The sequence below is a fragment of the Anopheles funestus genome, chromosome 2RL, assembly GCF_943734845.2.
Source record: "Anopheles funestus chromosome 2RL, idAnoFuneDA-416_04, whole genome shotgun sequence".
Taxonomy (NCBI): Eukaryota; Metazoa; Arthropoda; class Insecta; order Diptera; family Culicidae; genus Anopheles; species Anopheles funestus.
This window is the reverse complement of record NC_064598.1, coordinates 100,529,986-100,544,693: the sequence shown is the minus strand read 5'-3', so window position 1 is coordinate 100,544,693 and position 14,708 is coordinate 100,529,986. Positions and strand designations below refer to the sequence as shown.

Sequence of the window (14,708 nt, the reverse complement as noted above, 5' to 3'; positions counted from 1 at the left end):
TTCGTGCCGTTGCGTTGGTGCGCTCTATTCAGTTCGGTGCGTTCTCTTGGTCCAACGGCGTTGGTTCCACGGTGTGTGCTCCGGGATACCCGAGTAGGTGATTCGTGAACCATTCTTCACCGTCATCTGCATCTTGGACGACCAGTTGACCCCCGGGGGGATGAGAAGATACCGACACCACCATCCGGACCGCTAGTGGACACTGAACCTGCCGAAAGAGCACACGCGCTAAGTGCACAGTAGTAAAAGTTTGCTGATTGCCTCAACGCATAAACCTCTGCGAACCGTACGCTAACAGGGAAAACGAAAGCAATGTTCTTTGTTGATGTGTCCCGTGTGGTGTGGCAAAAGTGTCAATTTTGTGGATCCGCCGTTGCCGTCTTGTTACACAGCCTGCTAAGGTTTCCCGTTCCGTAGGCGTGATTTGATTAGTGCTGAATTGTGTATGCGACCCCATTGCAATCAAGTAGGCAGTGATTCACAGTATTTTTTCGGGTGCAGATAGGACAAGGGTTTTGGAGGCTGGAAAATCGGAAAATTGGGAAGCTTCCTCTGACATGAAGTTGGTCGGTGAACCTCTGTTTGCGATGCTCAACATTACGCTAACGAGAGACAAATTTGTGTAATTTCACCTCCACCAGTGTGTTCTGGGCTTGTACGTGTATGCGTGTATGTGCTTGGGTAAATGTTTGGAAGCCGCTCCTGTGGGATGTTGGGAGTTTTCCCGTTTGATGTTTGATTGATGATGATTTGGCTGAGAATGAACTACATCAAAAAGTGAAAAACGACGACCAAACTGTAAATAAAAGAGAATAACAAACAAAAAGACTTACTACTTTTCGATTACGGTTCAAAATGTGCAGTAGTTTTGCAATGATCCAGAACATTTGCTCCCAGCAACCGGCAGTGCCCGGCGCTAGCGTCGGTGCCGGCGAGGACGACGAAGGAGAAGGCTTTTGTAATATCTGAGATAGATTGTTGACGGCGTGGACCCGGAAAAACCCATCCATCCCATAATCCGGACGAGAGGACGCTAGTACAGCTAGTCCTGCCATTATCTACAATTTCCCGTTTCCGCTCCACGTTCGGAATTGGGGAAAATCGAAGCAAAAAAGCGTTCTCTCTTCCTCCCTCTGTGTCTGTGTACTTGTGCGGTATGTGAAACTGTACACGTGTACCAAGCGCTCCCGAGAGAAACGCTTGCTGGTGGAAGTTCGAGCTGCTGGAGTGCATTGAACGTGTGCAGTTAAATATTTACCAAACGCTTGTCCGGGTAAGTAATTCGATACACATCACCTGAGGCCCCACCTATCCAGAGGCCCGGTTCGTAGAACCGTTGGAAGGGAACTATTTTTAGGCTGGGCCAGGTTATCAAAGAGTAAACACAGAAAACCGGGAACTAACGGCGAGAGGGATACTCTTAGATAGCGATCAATTTAGAAACCGAGGGAAATGGGTGATAGTGGATTGCATACATGTTAAGCCACTCTGGCCTGGAAAAACAATTACCATACTGGGGGATGTTTTATTTTTATCATATTTTTATATCATTCGATAGGAGCGGATAAGAGAATAATAATAATACTGCTGTTGCTAAGCTGCTACAGAATTACATTTCAATGGGAAATTTCAGAGATGATGGCACTATTTTCAGAACGAAGCAATAGAGAGCAAAAGAAAGGATTTTTTTATTTGCCAATATTGTGTTCTTTTCAGTTTTACAGAATAATATTTCCTTATTTTTTCGAATATTGTAATACGAAAATTGTACAATCATAAAGGAAGTATAAACCTTTACGCATGAATTGTAAACCTTCCTTTCCAAGTGGCTCTTTCTCTCTTTCACATGTATAACAACCTGTATAATAGCTACGCTTATATGTACCACGCGGCCAGATATAAGGTTTCATGTCTCGTGGTACAACGAAGCAACCGTACGTTCGTTCCGTTCATCCCTGGAAAAGCAGGGGCCAGGTATTTCCCCATGTTTCGTGCCTGATACGTTTGTTTCGATGTGGCGTGGAAATGGCCGTGAAAACGTACCATCGAGAAGTAAAGGGACTTGGGAGTTGGACGAAAAACACACCCGCAAGAAGGGGTTAAAGCCATTGACGTTCGACGTTTTGACAGGGTCCGCATGTTGACGTTATCAGGCACCCCTCCAGACCCGGACGGGTAAGTCGTTACCGAGTCGATAGTGCGGCGATGGTAGTGATTTGAATCCTCCTATTGTTCTTACCATAATCAGTGGGTAAAACTTCACCTTTGGAGTAAGGAGAAGTGACAAAAAAGGGAAGGGAATGAAGAGTTTTTCAAGTGCAAATGGATGCTATAAATAAGTTGCGCTAGACGTTAACAGGAACTGGTACTGGTCTCGTGTTGACGCCCCTGTTCATACGTCGTTGCTGTCGATAAAAAAAACTAGGTTCAGGTTCGAACTTGAATCGAAGGACTATACACATCGGTAGACTAGGGCTACGGTTCGACTGGCATAACGAGGTTGAAGTAGATTATAAAGGCCAAAATGTGGGGCTCGATGGAAGTTGTTGAACAAGTTGGGAACGAATGTTTGCCAAACGGAATCAATAATGCGTTCATTGCTTCAGGATATTCTGGATCAGCAGCAATTTCTACAAGTTAGTATACTAATAAGGCTTATTTACCGTGGTAGCTTCAGTTTCCTTGTTAATAATTCTCAAAAATATGTTCCAAATATTACAAAGAATCGTTCCTCAACATGCGAATGAAAACAAAATCAACTGGTTGTGGAAGTTCGCTATGGAACTCGTGTAAAGTCGGAAAACTGTGTGTTTTTCTTTCAGAAATAAATAAACCTTGGATGGATGGATGAATTTCTCTTTTTTCTTCATTTCGAGTGAAAAAGTTAGACAACGTTTTGAGCCTTAAACTTTAAAGCTACAGTACCATGAAGTTCGATGTTTAGTACCTAATAGCAGGAAAATAATATTACCTGCACAATGCGCTATACTTTATATATTTAAACTGCCATAATTATACATTCCAGATGAATATACTTATTCACCCAGACGCATCTAAAGTTATGCTTAGCAAGTACTCGGAGTCCTTTTCCAGGAATCCTGCTTTCAAAATAGATGATGGAATGGAGAAAGGAAAACACAAACAGCCACAAAGTCACTTGGGTAGTACTCGTCTGCTCATCGTTGATTGTTCAATGAATAATTCAGCAAAAAAACCCCGGCACAGTTCCTTTTGCACAAACAAATCTTTCGTGTGAAATGCGACCTTCTTCGTTAATGGTTTTACTTACTGTAAACTCGCTTCTGTGTGCGAAAGATACAGCTTAAAGTAATTGCGAATGAAAATCAGCGCCGGGAAGTCGCACACAATTTAAAGATGGAATGATAACAAACGAGCGTGTGAATCTATTTTTAAGCGATTGCATCAGATTGATTGGTAGGAGAAGGATGAGCAACAGCTACAGCTTGCAGTAGTTCTTTTTTGATAATAGAAAAATTTTTGACTTTGACACAAACATAACCTCAAGATCGTATGTCAGGAGTACGCAGGTTTTATTGATAAACTCCCGCATATTGTAGCAAACGTAAATGTGCAGGGAAAACATAGTTCATAAATAAAAGATCTCCTTTGCACATCATCCTACCGACGCAGGTCCACAGGTATGTCCTGAGGCAATGTACCTTCAAATCTTCTTCTGCACGCCTGATGCATTCAATTTCCCACCGGATGCCAATGCTCCGAGTCTCTCTGCAACGCGGTACAAGCGACAGAGATTCAATGGACAGAGCTGTGGGCGATATTCTGGATAGACACCGGCACGAATAAACCTTGAGCGATGGGAATGCCATGGTTCGGCATGGTGCATGGTCGCTCATATGGTTCCGCTTCAAGGGCGGACAGCAATCCTTTTCAGAAATCATTCTGAAAAGGAAGACACTACACTACATGGGCGCATCATTCACCCTCCGCTCTTGGAATGCAGGTTGTGCATGGTCCAGCTTCATTCCAGCTGACACGATCGATGTCAGGACGAAATCTGTGTCAGTTACACAAATACCGGAACCGTCACCTGGAATGGAAATCGTAACGAGGGATGGAACGGAGCCAAGCTACACGAGGTAGAGCATGTTTTGTTCAACAAAATCGTTCAACTTATGCTTACTCTTTCCAAGGGTCGGAATGATTTGCACAATAGCTTCCCACACTGTGCGAACAATACGATGGAGGTAGTGCTTCAGTGACATGTCACCATTAGGTACTTTGATGCTAGGTACAGATTCTTTGTTGGGTGAAAATAAGCAAAGAACTTTGCATTATGTGCACCTGATTGTCTATACGCTGGTGGAGTATCATATCAATTCACGGTGCTATTTATAGAGTCGGACAGGTTGATACAGCTCGGTTAAGAAGATTCGGGAACTTTAGTACCTTACTCATAACTTCTATCTTTTCCGAGAAGAATTGACATGGATGCTACAAAGTATTTTTCCCCGAGAGCGAAAGGCTAACACGTGCGAATCCGTAAGGACAAAAGTTCGTTCGGATTGGGACGTGAAAGTTTATCCTTCACGACCGGAGCTCCTGGTTGTTGATTATCCTTTGTCATTCGTATGTTTATTGATGTAAGCTGGCGTGCAAAAAGATTCTTTGTTGGAAGATATGGAATTGATGGATCAGAAAAGCTGGATGTGAACTTTTCTGTTGTGAGATCATACTGAGGAGAAAGAAGTCACTAGTCGACCTTTTTGAACGTGATTTGACTTCTTAGATTTCATTTTAAAAAACCTAATTGGAATTACAAATGATGTACTTTCGTGGATTTGATTCGTAATTATGATAAGGAAAATCGAATCATTAGCACGAGCTGCCCTAATGCACGAAAAATTGTGCCAACATGGTTTGGAATCGATCGATCCAAATATAGCTCCATCGTTCGGTGGAATGGGTTATTCGTATTAACAGAATAAATTTACCGCAAGCACCTTCGGTGTTATTAATGTTATAAACATTTCGGACCAATATTGCCCACCCCCTGTACAGGACCTCACAGTGGATACTTCTTCTTGATAAGGTATTGTGGAGGGTTCAACTCGAAATGTTAAACATCTGGTCACTATTGCTTGCTGTAATAGAGAATACTACCGTTGTAGTGCGTCATCTCAACTATAGTGTTCTAGTATTGGATAAACTTCCCAGACAGTTGGTTACGCACAGTACCCTCACGCCGAAGTCTTGTCATCGGCGTGGTCTATTTTGACGAGCGCTTGTCTGAGAAACACCAAGCGACAAACGAGGCCACTCATGTTTCAGAACACCAGATGTGGAGACTGTCTAATTTTATTCTATTTTTTGACTCGCCTCTGTGTTGGATCCATTCCAGACTGCGCGAATTTTTGCCAATCTTAAACCATAGTCAAGATCGTGACCCGATGTCATAGGTTTATCCTATTACTAACGCTCACAAACACTACGTAATCCACGTTATGACGTGGATTGCGTCCACCACCTTTTCTTGGTTAACGATGATGAATAATGTGTGGTGTTGGCTATGGTTAGGTTGGTTCGTTAGTTGGTTAAAATAGTACCTAATACATTTAATTCTGTGTCGTTTGAAAGTTATTAAGGATTATAAATAAAACGGAGAACTAGAAAGTAAGGTGATAAGCTATTTAGATCAATTTTAACAACGAATATTGTTGGGATTTTATTACATATAATTTCAGTCGATCAGTCGATCAAATTGATATTATTTTAAGTCTCGTGTACAATAAATTTGCACGAGAGACAAAGAAAATTATAATAAGAGTGTCGAAATTTATTTACGATTGTACTGCTCTGCTTTATTGTCTCGGGCTAGCACCGGATGCTTTCAGGGTCAATTGCCGCCGAGCATCATGGCTTATCGGTTGTCATCCAAGCGCCTAAATCGGGTTCTATAATTTGTGTACGATTTAGTGCCTCGTTTATTTCTCTGTGTTACGCTCTAGAAAGGCTTGCCGGTTCGTACCTATTTTTTGCTGTCTAATAAAGTGTCTAGCTGGGAAGATAAGACAAAATTGGGTGATGTGTGTTAGACCACCGCGGGAAACATACTTGTGCCATTCGAATTGTGCTTAAATGTAATGAAGATAATTCTTAATCGTAGAATTAATTTTTTGTGTTGCCTATTTTTTGTTTCCAGCAACTGCAAGAGAAGCGAAAGAGAGATCATCTGTTACACGCACACCACCAACGAAAAAGTAAGGTTCGTTTAACACGGATGCGAAGAAAGGTTATGGACCGATGATCATGCAACGATCGTGTAATATCGCTTCAATCTCGGGAATCGGGACGCTACCAACACATCTTTAACGGGCAGTGAAAAATTGCTTCTTCTACGATTTCATCTCGCGTGATTAGTTTTCCTCTGAACAGCGTACCGGGTGGATCGGTAAGTTTTCCACAAGAAAAGTGTTGTTCGGTTTTCCGCGTCTACCACATCATGGTTCGTTCGTTGAATTGGTTGTTGCAGAACAAATGAATATTATTTTATTCATTTCGTGAAAGTGTGCAAAGGCAATCCTGACAAAAGCCAGCCAACCGCCATGCTGCAGCTGGAGTGCACTTAAAAGCACATGGTCGGAAGCTTAAGGATAACCTTCACGAATTGTATCACCTAAAGTATTTCCGTGTTAAAGCGTGATCCCGTTTTCTTGTGATTGTGTTTTAGTGCGTCGGGTTTACGTGTGATCCACAAAATGTGCGTCTGCAACTAAGTGATTGTAAAAAATGATTATCATTTCGTTTCACCATCGTTTGTGATATTGGTTCCGTACGGTGGCTAGTGTAGGCGTTTATGCTACCCAGATCGAGTGGTTGAATTTTTATTGATCGAGCTTCAACAAGTTAATCGTGTTCCGTTCTTCACGATCCCATATTCTAAAGTGCATTAGTGTTCGTGTAAAGTTCCACAAGTCCCCCAGTGTACGGTGGACAATCAAAAACAAAATCTGTTCCAGCATTGGACAAAATGATCAACGACAGCATAACGACGCCAATAGAGCAATGACGGCGGAAAATGTACTGCAAAGTAAGTGTTCTTTTAACAAATGTTCGGTAACAGAACCGATGGATAAGAATGAGATTTTGTTTGCGGTGGTAAAAGAGAAAGCTAAAAATGTAACCAACGATTTTGTACTTTTGCTAAACTCCATCTCTTCGCGTGACGTCTTATGAGGTTAAGTAAAGTGGGGTAGTAGCGCGAGTTTCAGTAGAATAGTTTACTTATTAGAAAGCCATTAGGTATAGGCTGAAATTAGTTAGTTGTTTGCTTTAAAACATAGTGAGATTTACAATAATTTGTAGTATTGTAGAACTATAATAGTACATATAGTATACAAATATATCATTACATAAGTAAGTTGAGCGCTTCTCTGGATCAATATCATTAAAATAGTTTTTTAAACTTTTTCTTTTACAGCAGTACCTCATCATCATCATTAGTACCAATATCATACCGGGCGCGTAGAAACCGGTAGTTGCCAACACTTCTTATGCCAAGAACAGCTCGCATAACCAATAATTGGCAAGCATAAAACGTATATTTATTGCCTCATCATCATCATTCACACGTTTTGCATTAGATTGCAAAGAGCAAAGCAAGATCCGAATCCCCACCCAGTGCACTACCACCAACTTTCCCACAGCCGCCCATCTCACCGCCGTGTGCATTGGTCGACGGAAGTTCATCGTAGTCGTGGCAAGTAGTAGTCAATACATAGTCGACATACACCGCTTGCACCTGCACAAGACTGTCCACCCAAGTTGTCCCTTTAGAACTGAATCGTCCAACCAAAACAAGCAAAACAAAACAAAAACCAACCCACGATTGCCTTCAACACCAAAGATAAGAGAAAGAAAGCTCTGGACGTGATTGATCCATATTGGATCGGTGGTCCGTGCTGCGTTTTGGATGAATTATTAAAACAAGCAGGACGATATAGATATACAACTCTTCCTATCTGTGTGTGAGCCCATATTTATGTCGGATTAGCTTTTGAAGGCTAGATATTCGACCGAATTCCGTTGGAGGGAATTTGGTGCTACATACCTACGTAAACCGTACTCAGGTCTGGCGAACTCAATTGGCTTTGGGCATAGTAACCAAGGTTGTAAGTGAATATAAATCTTTCCCATCACACGTTTTAAGCCCATGTACGTGAACCGATAGAGTTCCCGTAGACTGTCATTTCAAGAAAAAGGTGCTGAGCGAAAGCGAGAGAGTCGTGACATACACACACACGCGCGCGGTGGTTCGAGTTGGAAATTTGGCAAACCGTACGCAATAAGCGCAGACTACGGACACGTTTGCGGACAGAGGAAAAAAGAAGGTCCCGGAAATGCCGAAAAATCTGAGACCACCTACGTCGACCAGTGCGTACGGGCGCATTGGGCTGGTGCCGGAATCGGACGATTCGCTCCACAGCCAGGAAGTGGAACCGTGAGTTGAATTTGACCTTTCTATAAGTCCTTGGCCCCAAGCCGTGATGGTGTTTAATGTTTGTCCGATGTTGTGTTTGTACCTTGTTCTGTATGTTTAACACCCTCCGCTCCCTAACAAAATAGTAGATCCTGTGTGTTTCGTAGTGTCAATGTGTGTACGAATTTTTCGTTAGGAAGTTTTCCTTTCTCTGTTTTGTAGATTTCCTTCTTCCACTCTAACGCTGATTAATTATCAATAATAAACATCATTGATGCAATAAAATAGCCAAAAACAAAATACAAGACTAGACCAACTCGGCGAGGAATGGACGAAACATTCCAACAGGAATGTCACATAAATTTTCCACAACGCTTTCAACACGTTGCAAGAACAGATGGAGACGCATGGTTTCTCAAAAGGATCGTGAGTTTTAGATCTCGCGTGCTTCGCGCGCTAATTGATTTTTATCTCGATGGTCCACATCCATCACCTGATCAACACAACAAAACGGCCGCTGCTCGTGCTTTGATCGGCCGCAAAACGTCGTCAGATGTCGTGGTATGATGGATCTGTAAATGGAATACTGCTCGTGTGCCGGTGGGGCCACACGTTTACTACAGTTGGTTCTCGTTGACCGTTGATTGGTGGTAAATGATGGTCATTTGAGAGTCTGGAGCGTTGCGGAATCGGACCTAGACACGAGCAGCAATCTTGAGTAACGTCGTCGTCGTCATCATCATTCCACTCATGTTTCGCAGTGGCCACGGGTGAATGATTATGATGATTAATTGATTTTCGCGCTTGTTGACTGTACGAATGCACTCGAGCGAATGGGGAACGGGGTGAGACAAAGCAGAACCGTTCCTTAACGCAGTACGATGAGGTCAAGAGGTTAGCGAAGGGTAACGCGTACATAATGAAACATTGTGCTCATAAGTTTTGTCTTCCAGAAGTGTTGAAATGTTCACACGGAATGATGATGAATCACCTGCACGTCGGTTTAGCGATTTCCAAAGATTGTAGCTAACAATGTAACGAGAATGTAGAATATGATTTTACAAATTTGTAATGTAAGGCAAGGCTTTTCATGTACTTGAACCTTTTTCATTTTATCTTTGATTAGCTTTAAAATTAAACGGTTATTTAATATCGTGTCCTCTATCCTACTTTTCATCTTGTTTAAACTATTTTAACGTCCAATTTTCTTCAATAGATATTTCTCCAATATTCTCCAATATAATAATTTCTCCAAATTATCCAGCTTTGTTTGAAACACAAACCAATCGGGTGACGCAGTTTCATCCGTTGCCCTTAATTTCACAACATCCATGACCTCTTCCCTTACGGACAACAGGCACTAATTAAAGCATATTAAGAGACGCGCATCTTGTCATTAAACAAAAACTGTCGTAGTAAGTTTCACAAACAAACCGTACGTCGAACCGCCTCCGCGTCCACCGCGTCATACTAACGGGAAGACGTAAATTGAGCTGGATTAGGAAATCGGTCCAGACATACCGACGTCCACAACTTAAGGAAAAGGAAAGTTCAATGACGATTTAACCTTTGCTTGGGCAAAGTGGTGGAGAGACCTCCATCCACAAATGTGAACGTCAATCGACTCATAAAAGGTGCTGGGTGGGTTGTAAATTATTCGTACCGTTGTTGGAAAATTGGATCCATTTTTGAAGTTGTGGAAGGTGAGCTAATTGTGATACTCCTATGTACCTTCATGGCCTGATCCCAGTTTCATCACGCCGTTGTACCCATTATTCCGAAAGGTCATCGTGAAACATTACCGAAAACTTATCCTCATTTTCGTTGGGGAGGTTTTTTGTTTTTACGCGCTATCGGAAAATGTGCTGATGTAAGCAAAATTTAGAAAGCGAACTCGTACGCAAACAGCTCTTTATTATCCTAAGGTTTGCGTTTGCTCCTACACAGATTGGTATGGTAGCGTTGAGAAAAACAAAACCATTCCACCTACCAATGAACAGAGGGTGATTGAACTGAAGAGTAAATGTCGTATAGCAACGATTTTCCCAATTTTTGTACCACTTCCGAAAGGTTGCTGACATTGTCTCCTTGGAAGACTCGCCTATGCTAACGGATAATGTTGTTATTCGCTTTCGGATTCATTTCCCTCGAAAGCAATACTCTTTATTCGACGAATGGCACTTTGGCAATGATTCCAGTACTGTTTGAGTGGCGGAAGAAAATGACTTTCGTCTTTTGAGCATACTTGAGGTTTAGCGTTTTTTTTTTGCTTTCCTTCAGGTGTACGGTTCAGATTTTCCGTCTGAAGTGGAGCGAAGTATCATTTTTACCTAGAAAATGAAAGAAACCCACTAAACGCATTGAACGCAGAAGAAAAGAGGGACATGAAACGAATGCGCTTACCGAGTGAAGGAGGAAAACAAGGATGGTGATGGTTCTGATGGTGGCAAGCGAAACGAAACGGAAACAAATGTTTAGTCATTCGGAAGAGTATTCAATTTGGGTCGCTTGACGATGGCCAGTGAATCGGAGACGATACAGTTCTAATGATTTTATTATCGATCCGAAAGCGTGTTTTATTATTTTTGTCAAGTCTCAAGATTTGAAGGAAAACAGCAAAACAATTGCAAAAGTTTCCAAGGCTTGTTTCCTCCCGGAGTTGGCATGAAATGCGGACAAAAATCATTACATGATCTTTTGAGACTTTGTCGTTTCCAGTGTTTTGCTGGATGAAAGCCAAAGCCAGATAAGTAACTGCTCCGAATTAACGAAAAACGTTCACATTGGCTGTCCTTGGTCGGGACGCTAGACATCGTCGATGTCGTGACCTTGACATTCTGTTTGGAAACGCGTGCAGTGGATTAACATTTACACCCAGTTACAGCATCTGAGCGGAGTGTGGCTCTGAAGCTGTCATAATTTCACTGCCATGCTGATAATTCTTTTCCCCGGCCAAATGATGTTTAAATACGTGCGGTATAGCGAACGTTTCCCAATGAAGTGGGAAAGAAGGATGATTTTTTGAGCAGGTAATTAATTTAATACTTCGACTTGGTAATCACTTTTTCAAGGGTAACCTTAAGAAGTTGCTTTCGTTTCGTTATCGAATGGAAGGGCCTTAACAAGGTATGGAAAATTTGTTTCCACGGAAAGAAATTATTCTAACTGCCTTAAAGGAAAAGCTATGATTGAGTTACTAAATAATTCTTAATTATTTTTGACGCTATTCAAAAGAGGCAACCAGTTGAAAACTTTATTCGACCGTTTGCAATCTACAACACAGTTCATGATTTAATTATTCTTGTTAGTTATCTGGCGTTTGAAAAGACTCATTAAAAGTTACATTTTCTTTGAGCCGAACAGCTGCAGAAACAATTTATGTAACGTTTTTCAACATTGATTTGACACACTTCAAACCGTTGAACTACGCGCTTCGCCTTCGCTGTGAAGGTCAGTTTTTTCTTCAGCTTACCATCCTCAAAGGCAACCTTACAGCGCAATAAATGCACAGCAGGTCTGCAATTTTTGCCATCCGAACTGGGCAAACTTATGAAAGACCTGCAGTGTACGGTGAAAGAAAAACACGACCAATAAATACTAACCGATGTGGAAAAAGTGTTCCGTGGCGCTTCTTTCTACTCCCTGAAGAACCCATGTTTGAGGTGGAAAGGGAGACGGGGAGAAAAAGGGGAGTCGTATATTATAACCAGCCCTGGTGACACTTTGTATGATGCACTTTTTCCCATTGGATGGACGAGCTCGCGCTCCTGAAAACTGCAAGCGCATGCGTTACTAAGTCGCATTCGAGGTGTAAGGCTTTTCTTGCCGCGCTGTGTGACGGCTGCGGTACTGTAATCCTTTCCCTTTGGGGCGTATCCTTCCGTTCTGCTGTTTGCACATATTCTGCCTCACGTGGCCACACGTTGCACGGGGTCGGTGATGGTAAACGTGAACACTTTGCGCTGCCCTTTTATGTGTGCATTTATTTTTATACGTTCTGTCGTGTCACGTTGGGAGCTGTGATTGATGAACGAAACTGTGTGGTACAAAGCATAGCGCACACTTTGAACTCTTTGTGTTTGTTGCTTCGAATGCTTTGCATACGTGTGATACAGAAAACATGTGTGTGTTTTTTTTTCAAAGATCGTTATAAATGTGGCAACGTTTTACATTAAATTTTATACAAATAGATTGAAACAGCTATTATATCCTCGAGTTTTCCCGTTTTCGATATCTATTTGGGTCAACAATATATCTGAACTTTATGTGCAATTTTGTTTTTCTCGTTTAACTCAACACATGTACTGGAACGGTTAATCTTAGCTTAATCTACAAACAAATCGTGCTGCACCTGCAGACGGGCCTTCTATGACAACGATTCTAATTGTTCAAGTTCACTAGTGTGTCGCGACCGAACCGAAGCGAAACGAACGGACGGAAATGTGCTAGACTTGCGTTCAGTCTCGCAAAAAAAAAGATGGCATCTTCACTCCATGGGAAGACACCGTTTTGCGATACAAATAAGAATGCGTTTTAAGTTACACTGCGATGTGATCATGATCTCGGTGTGATCATGAAGGTTAAACACCTGGGAGAGCAAAAAACCAACCAACCAGCTCCACACGGTGGCAAAACAATCAACGCCGTACCATTGTCAAATGGCAACAAGGGCAGGTTCTCATGCGATGATCTCAAGATTTGTGAGAAGGTTCAGTGCCATTTTCGTGGCTGCCGGTTAGCCGCTGAGTCATCCGGCCGCCGATCAATAAGCAGCGAGACATTGAGACGGCAGTAAAAGCTGACATAAAGGGGACCGTCGGGAAAATGCCACTGGGTGGGTAATGCTAATATGACTGCAGCAACTGCGGGATGTAGGAAGGTGACATTTTGAAGGTGGTGGAGATCGGTTCAATGAGATTTGAAACAAAATATTTCGATAAATAAAATCTAATTAAGTAATTTATTAAACACATTTTATGTAAACACTTTAAAGCACAAAAGAAACACCATCAAAAAGCTTGGAGAAGTGTAATAAACATAAACATTTCCCCTTGCCTAGAACTTTAATGAAAATACTTCGGTTACTGACCTTTCTGTTGGAATCGGGCCTCTTAGCTGGGGAATGAAGGTCTTTTTATACATATTATGTAAATTACAGCCGTCTGTTAGCCGCATTGCGTTTCAAATGCAACACAACTCCTGCATATGGTCGCGTTCTGATAAAAGGCATGGAAGTAAATATTTATTCCAAGGTACAAGGACAACAGTAGCAACAGCATGTTCCAACCTTGAGCAGTGGATTTCATTCCTTTTAGCTATTAAAATTTCATCTACCACGCTTCGTTGACCTCAAACATTTAACGAAGCTTCGTTTATCCTTTTTTCCATTGCTTTCGCTTATTAAGAACCGAAAGTTGCTCGGCATCAATAATGCACGTAGCTAAATTAGTATTACGCTGCATGGTATCACGAATCAACCAGTACGCTCCCTGCCACCCAGCACGAGGTCATCGTAATTAGTGGTAATCGAACCACCTGATGGGAAATTCGTGAAAAAAAAACCCAAACTCGCAGCACTTCTGCTACGAGGAGTGAGTAAAAGCGAAAATCAGGTAGAAAGGGAAATGTACAACAAATTGAGCGCTTATTTTCAATCCCAACTTGTCATTCGGAATTTGGATTCCAGGCACGCAGATCGGTATGTCGGAACATTGCAGACGTTGTGTGTTGTACGGCAAGGAACGGAGCACGTTTTCCACGCTTTTCACGAATCTTACATTAGCGCTTCCGATTTAGACGTACCCTCGTTTGTGTCGGAATGGAAAATAAGTATACCTTAAGTGCGGATAGAAAGTGAAATGCTCAATCTTAACGTATTTCCTTTTGGAGTGGAATCAATATTCTAAGTCTCTGCTAAGCTCATTGAACTTTCAAGCACTTGGTTTTATTTTTTAGAGTTGCTCAAATTGTGCTTGTGTTTATAAGTTGAAAAAATACAAGAAAACATTCATCGCAATCAAGAAAACATTATTGCTGTTAATCTCTCGTAGTTGTTTAACAAAAGTTTACGGAATACATTAAAAACACTTATTTACCTACAACCCACCAGGCTGCTCCATCGGTATAACATAATATTTTTTTGTTCTGGGAAAAATGTAAAAGAGTTACTTTTCCGCGAGAAACTTGAGGGGAATATTTTCCATCTTATTTCCTTCCCGCCTTCCATGAATGTTAAATATTTACGAGCCAA

General features: G+C 41.8%; 1 protein-coding gene across 7 annotated transcripts in view; it reads left to right on the top strand.

Moving 5' to 3' along the window:
• Positions 1 to 18: 18 nt before the first annotated feature.
• Positions 19 to 14,708, top strand: part of LOC125763400 (P protein) — a 53,139-nt gene continuing 38,449 nt past the window's right edge. Inside the window, exons 1-3 of one of the 7 annotated variants that reach the window (XM_049426570.1) lie at positions 19 to 1,273; positions 6,182 to 7,069; positions 7,463 to 8,479. In XM_049426570.1, coding sequence (XP_049282527.1) covers positions 8,379 to 8,479 — 101 coding nt within the window. In that variant the 5' untranslated portion in view covers positions 19 to 1,273; positions 6,182 to 7,069; positions 7,463 to 8,378. Of the gene's footprint in view, positions 1,274 to 5,528; positions 5,653 to 5,867; positions 6,000 to 6,046; positions 6,066 to 6,181; positions 7,070 to 7,459; positions 8,480 to 14,708 lie in introns of those variants that run through there. The other 6 variants (XM_049426569.1, XM_049426565.1, XM_049426573.1 and 3 more) reach the window with 6 other exon arrangements.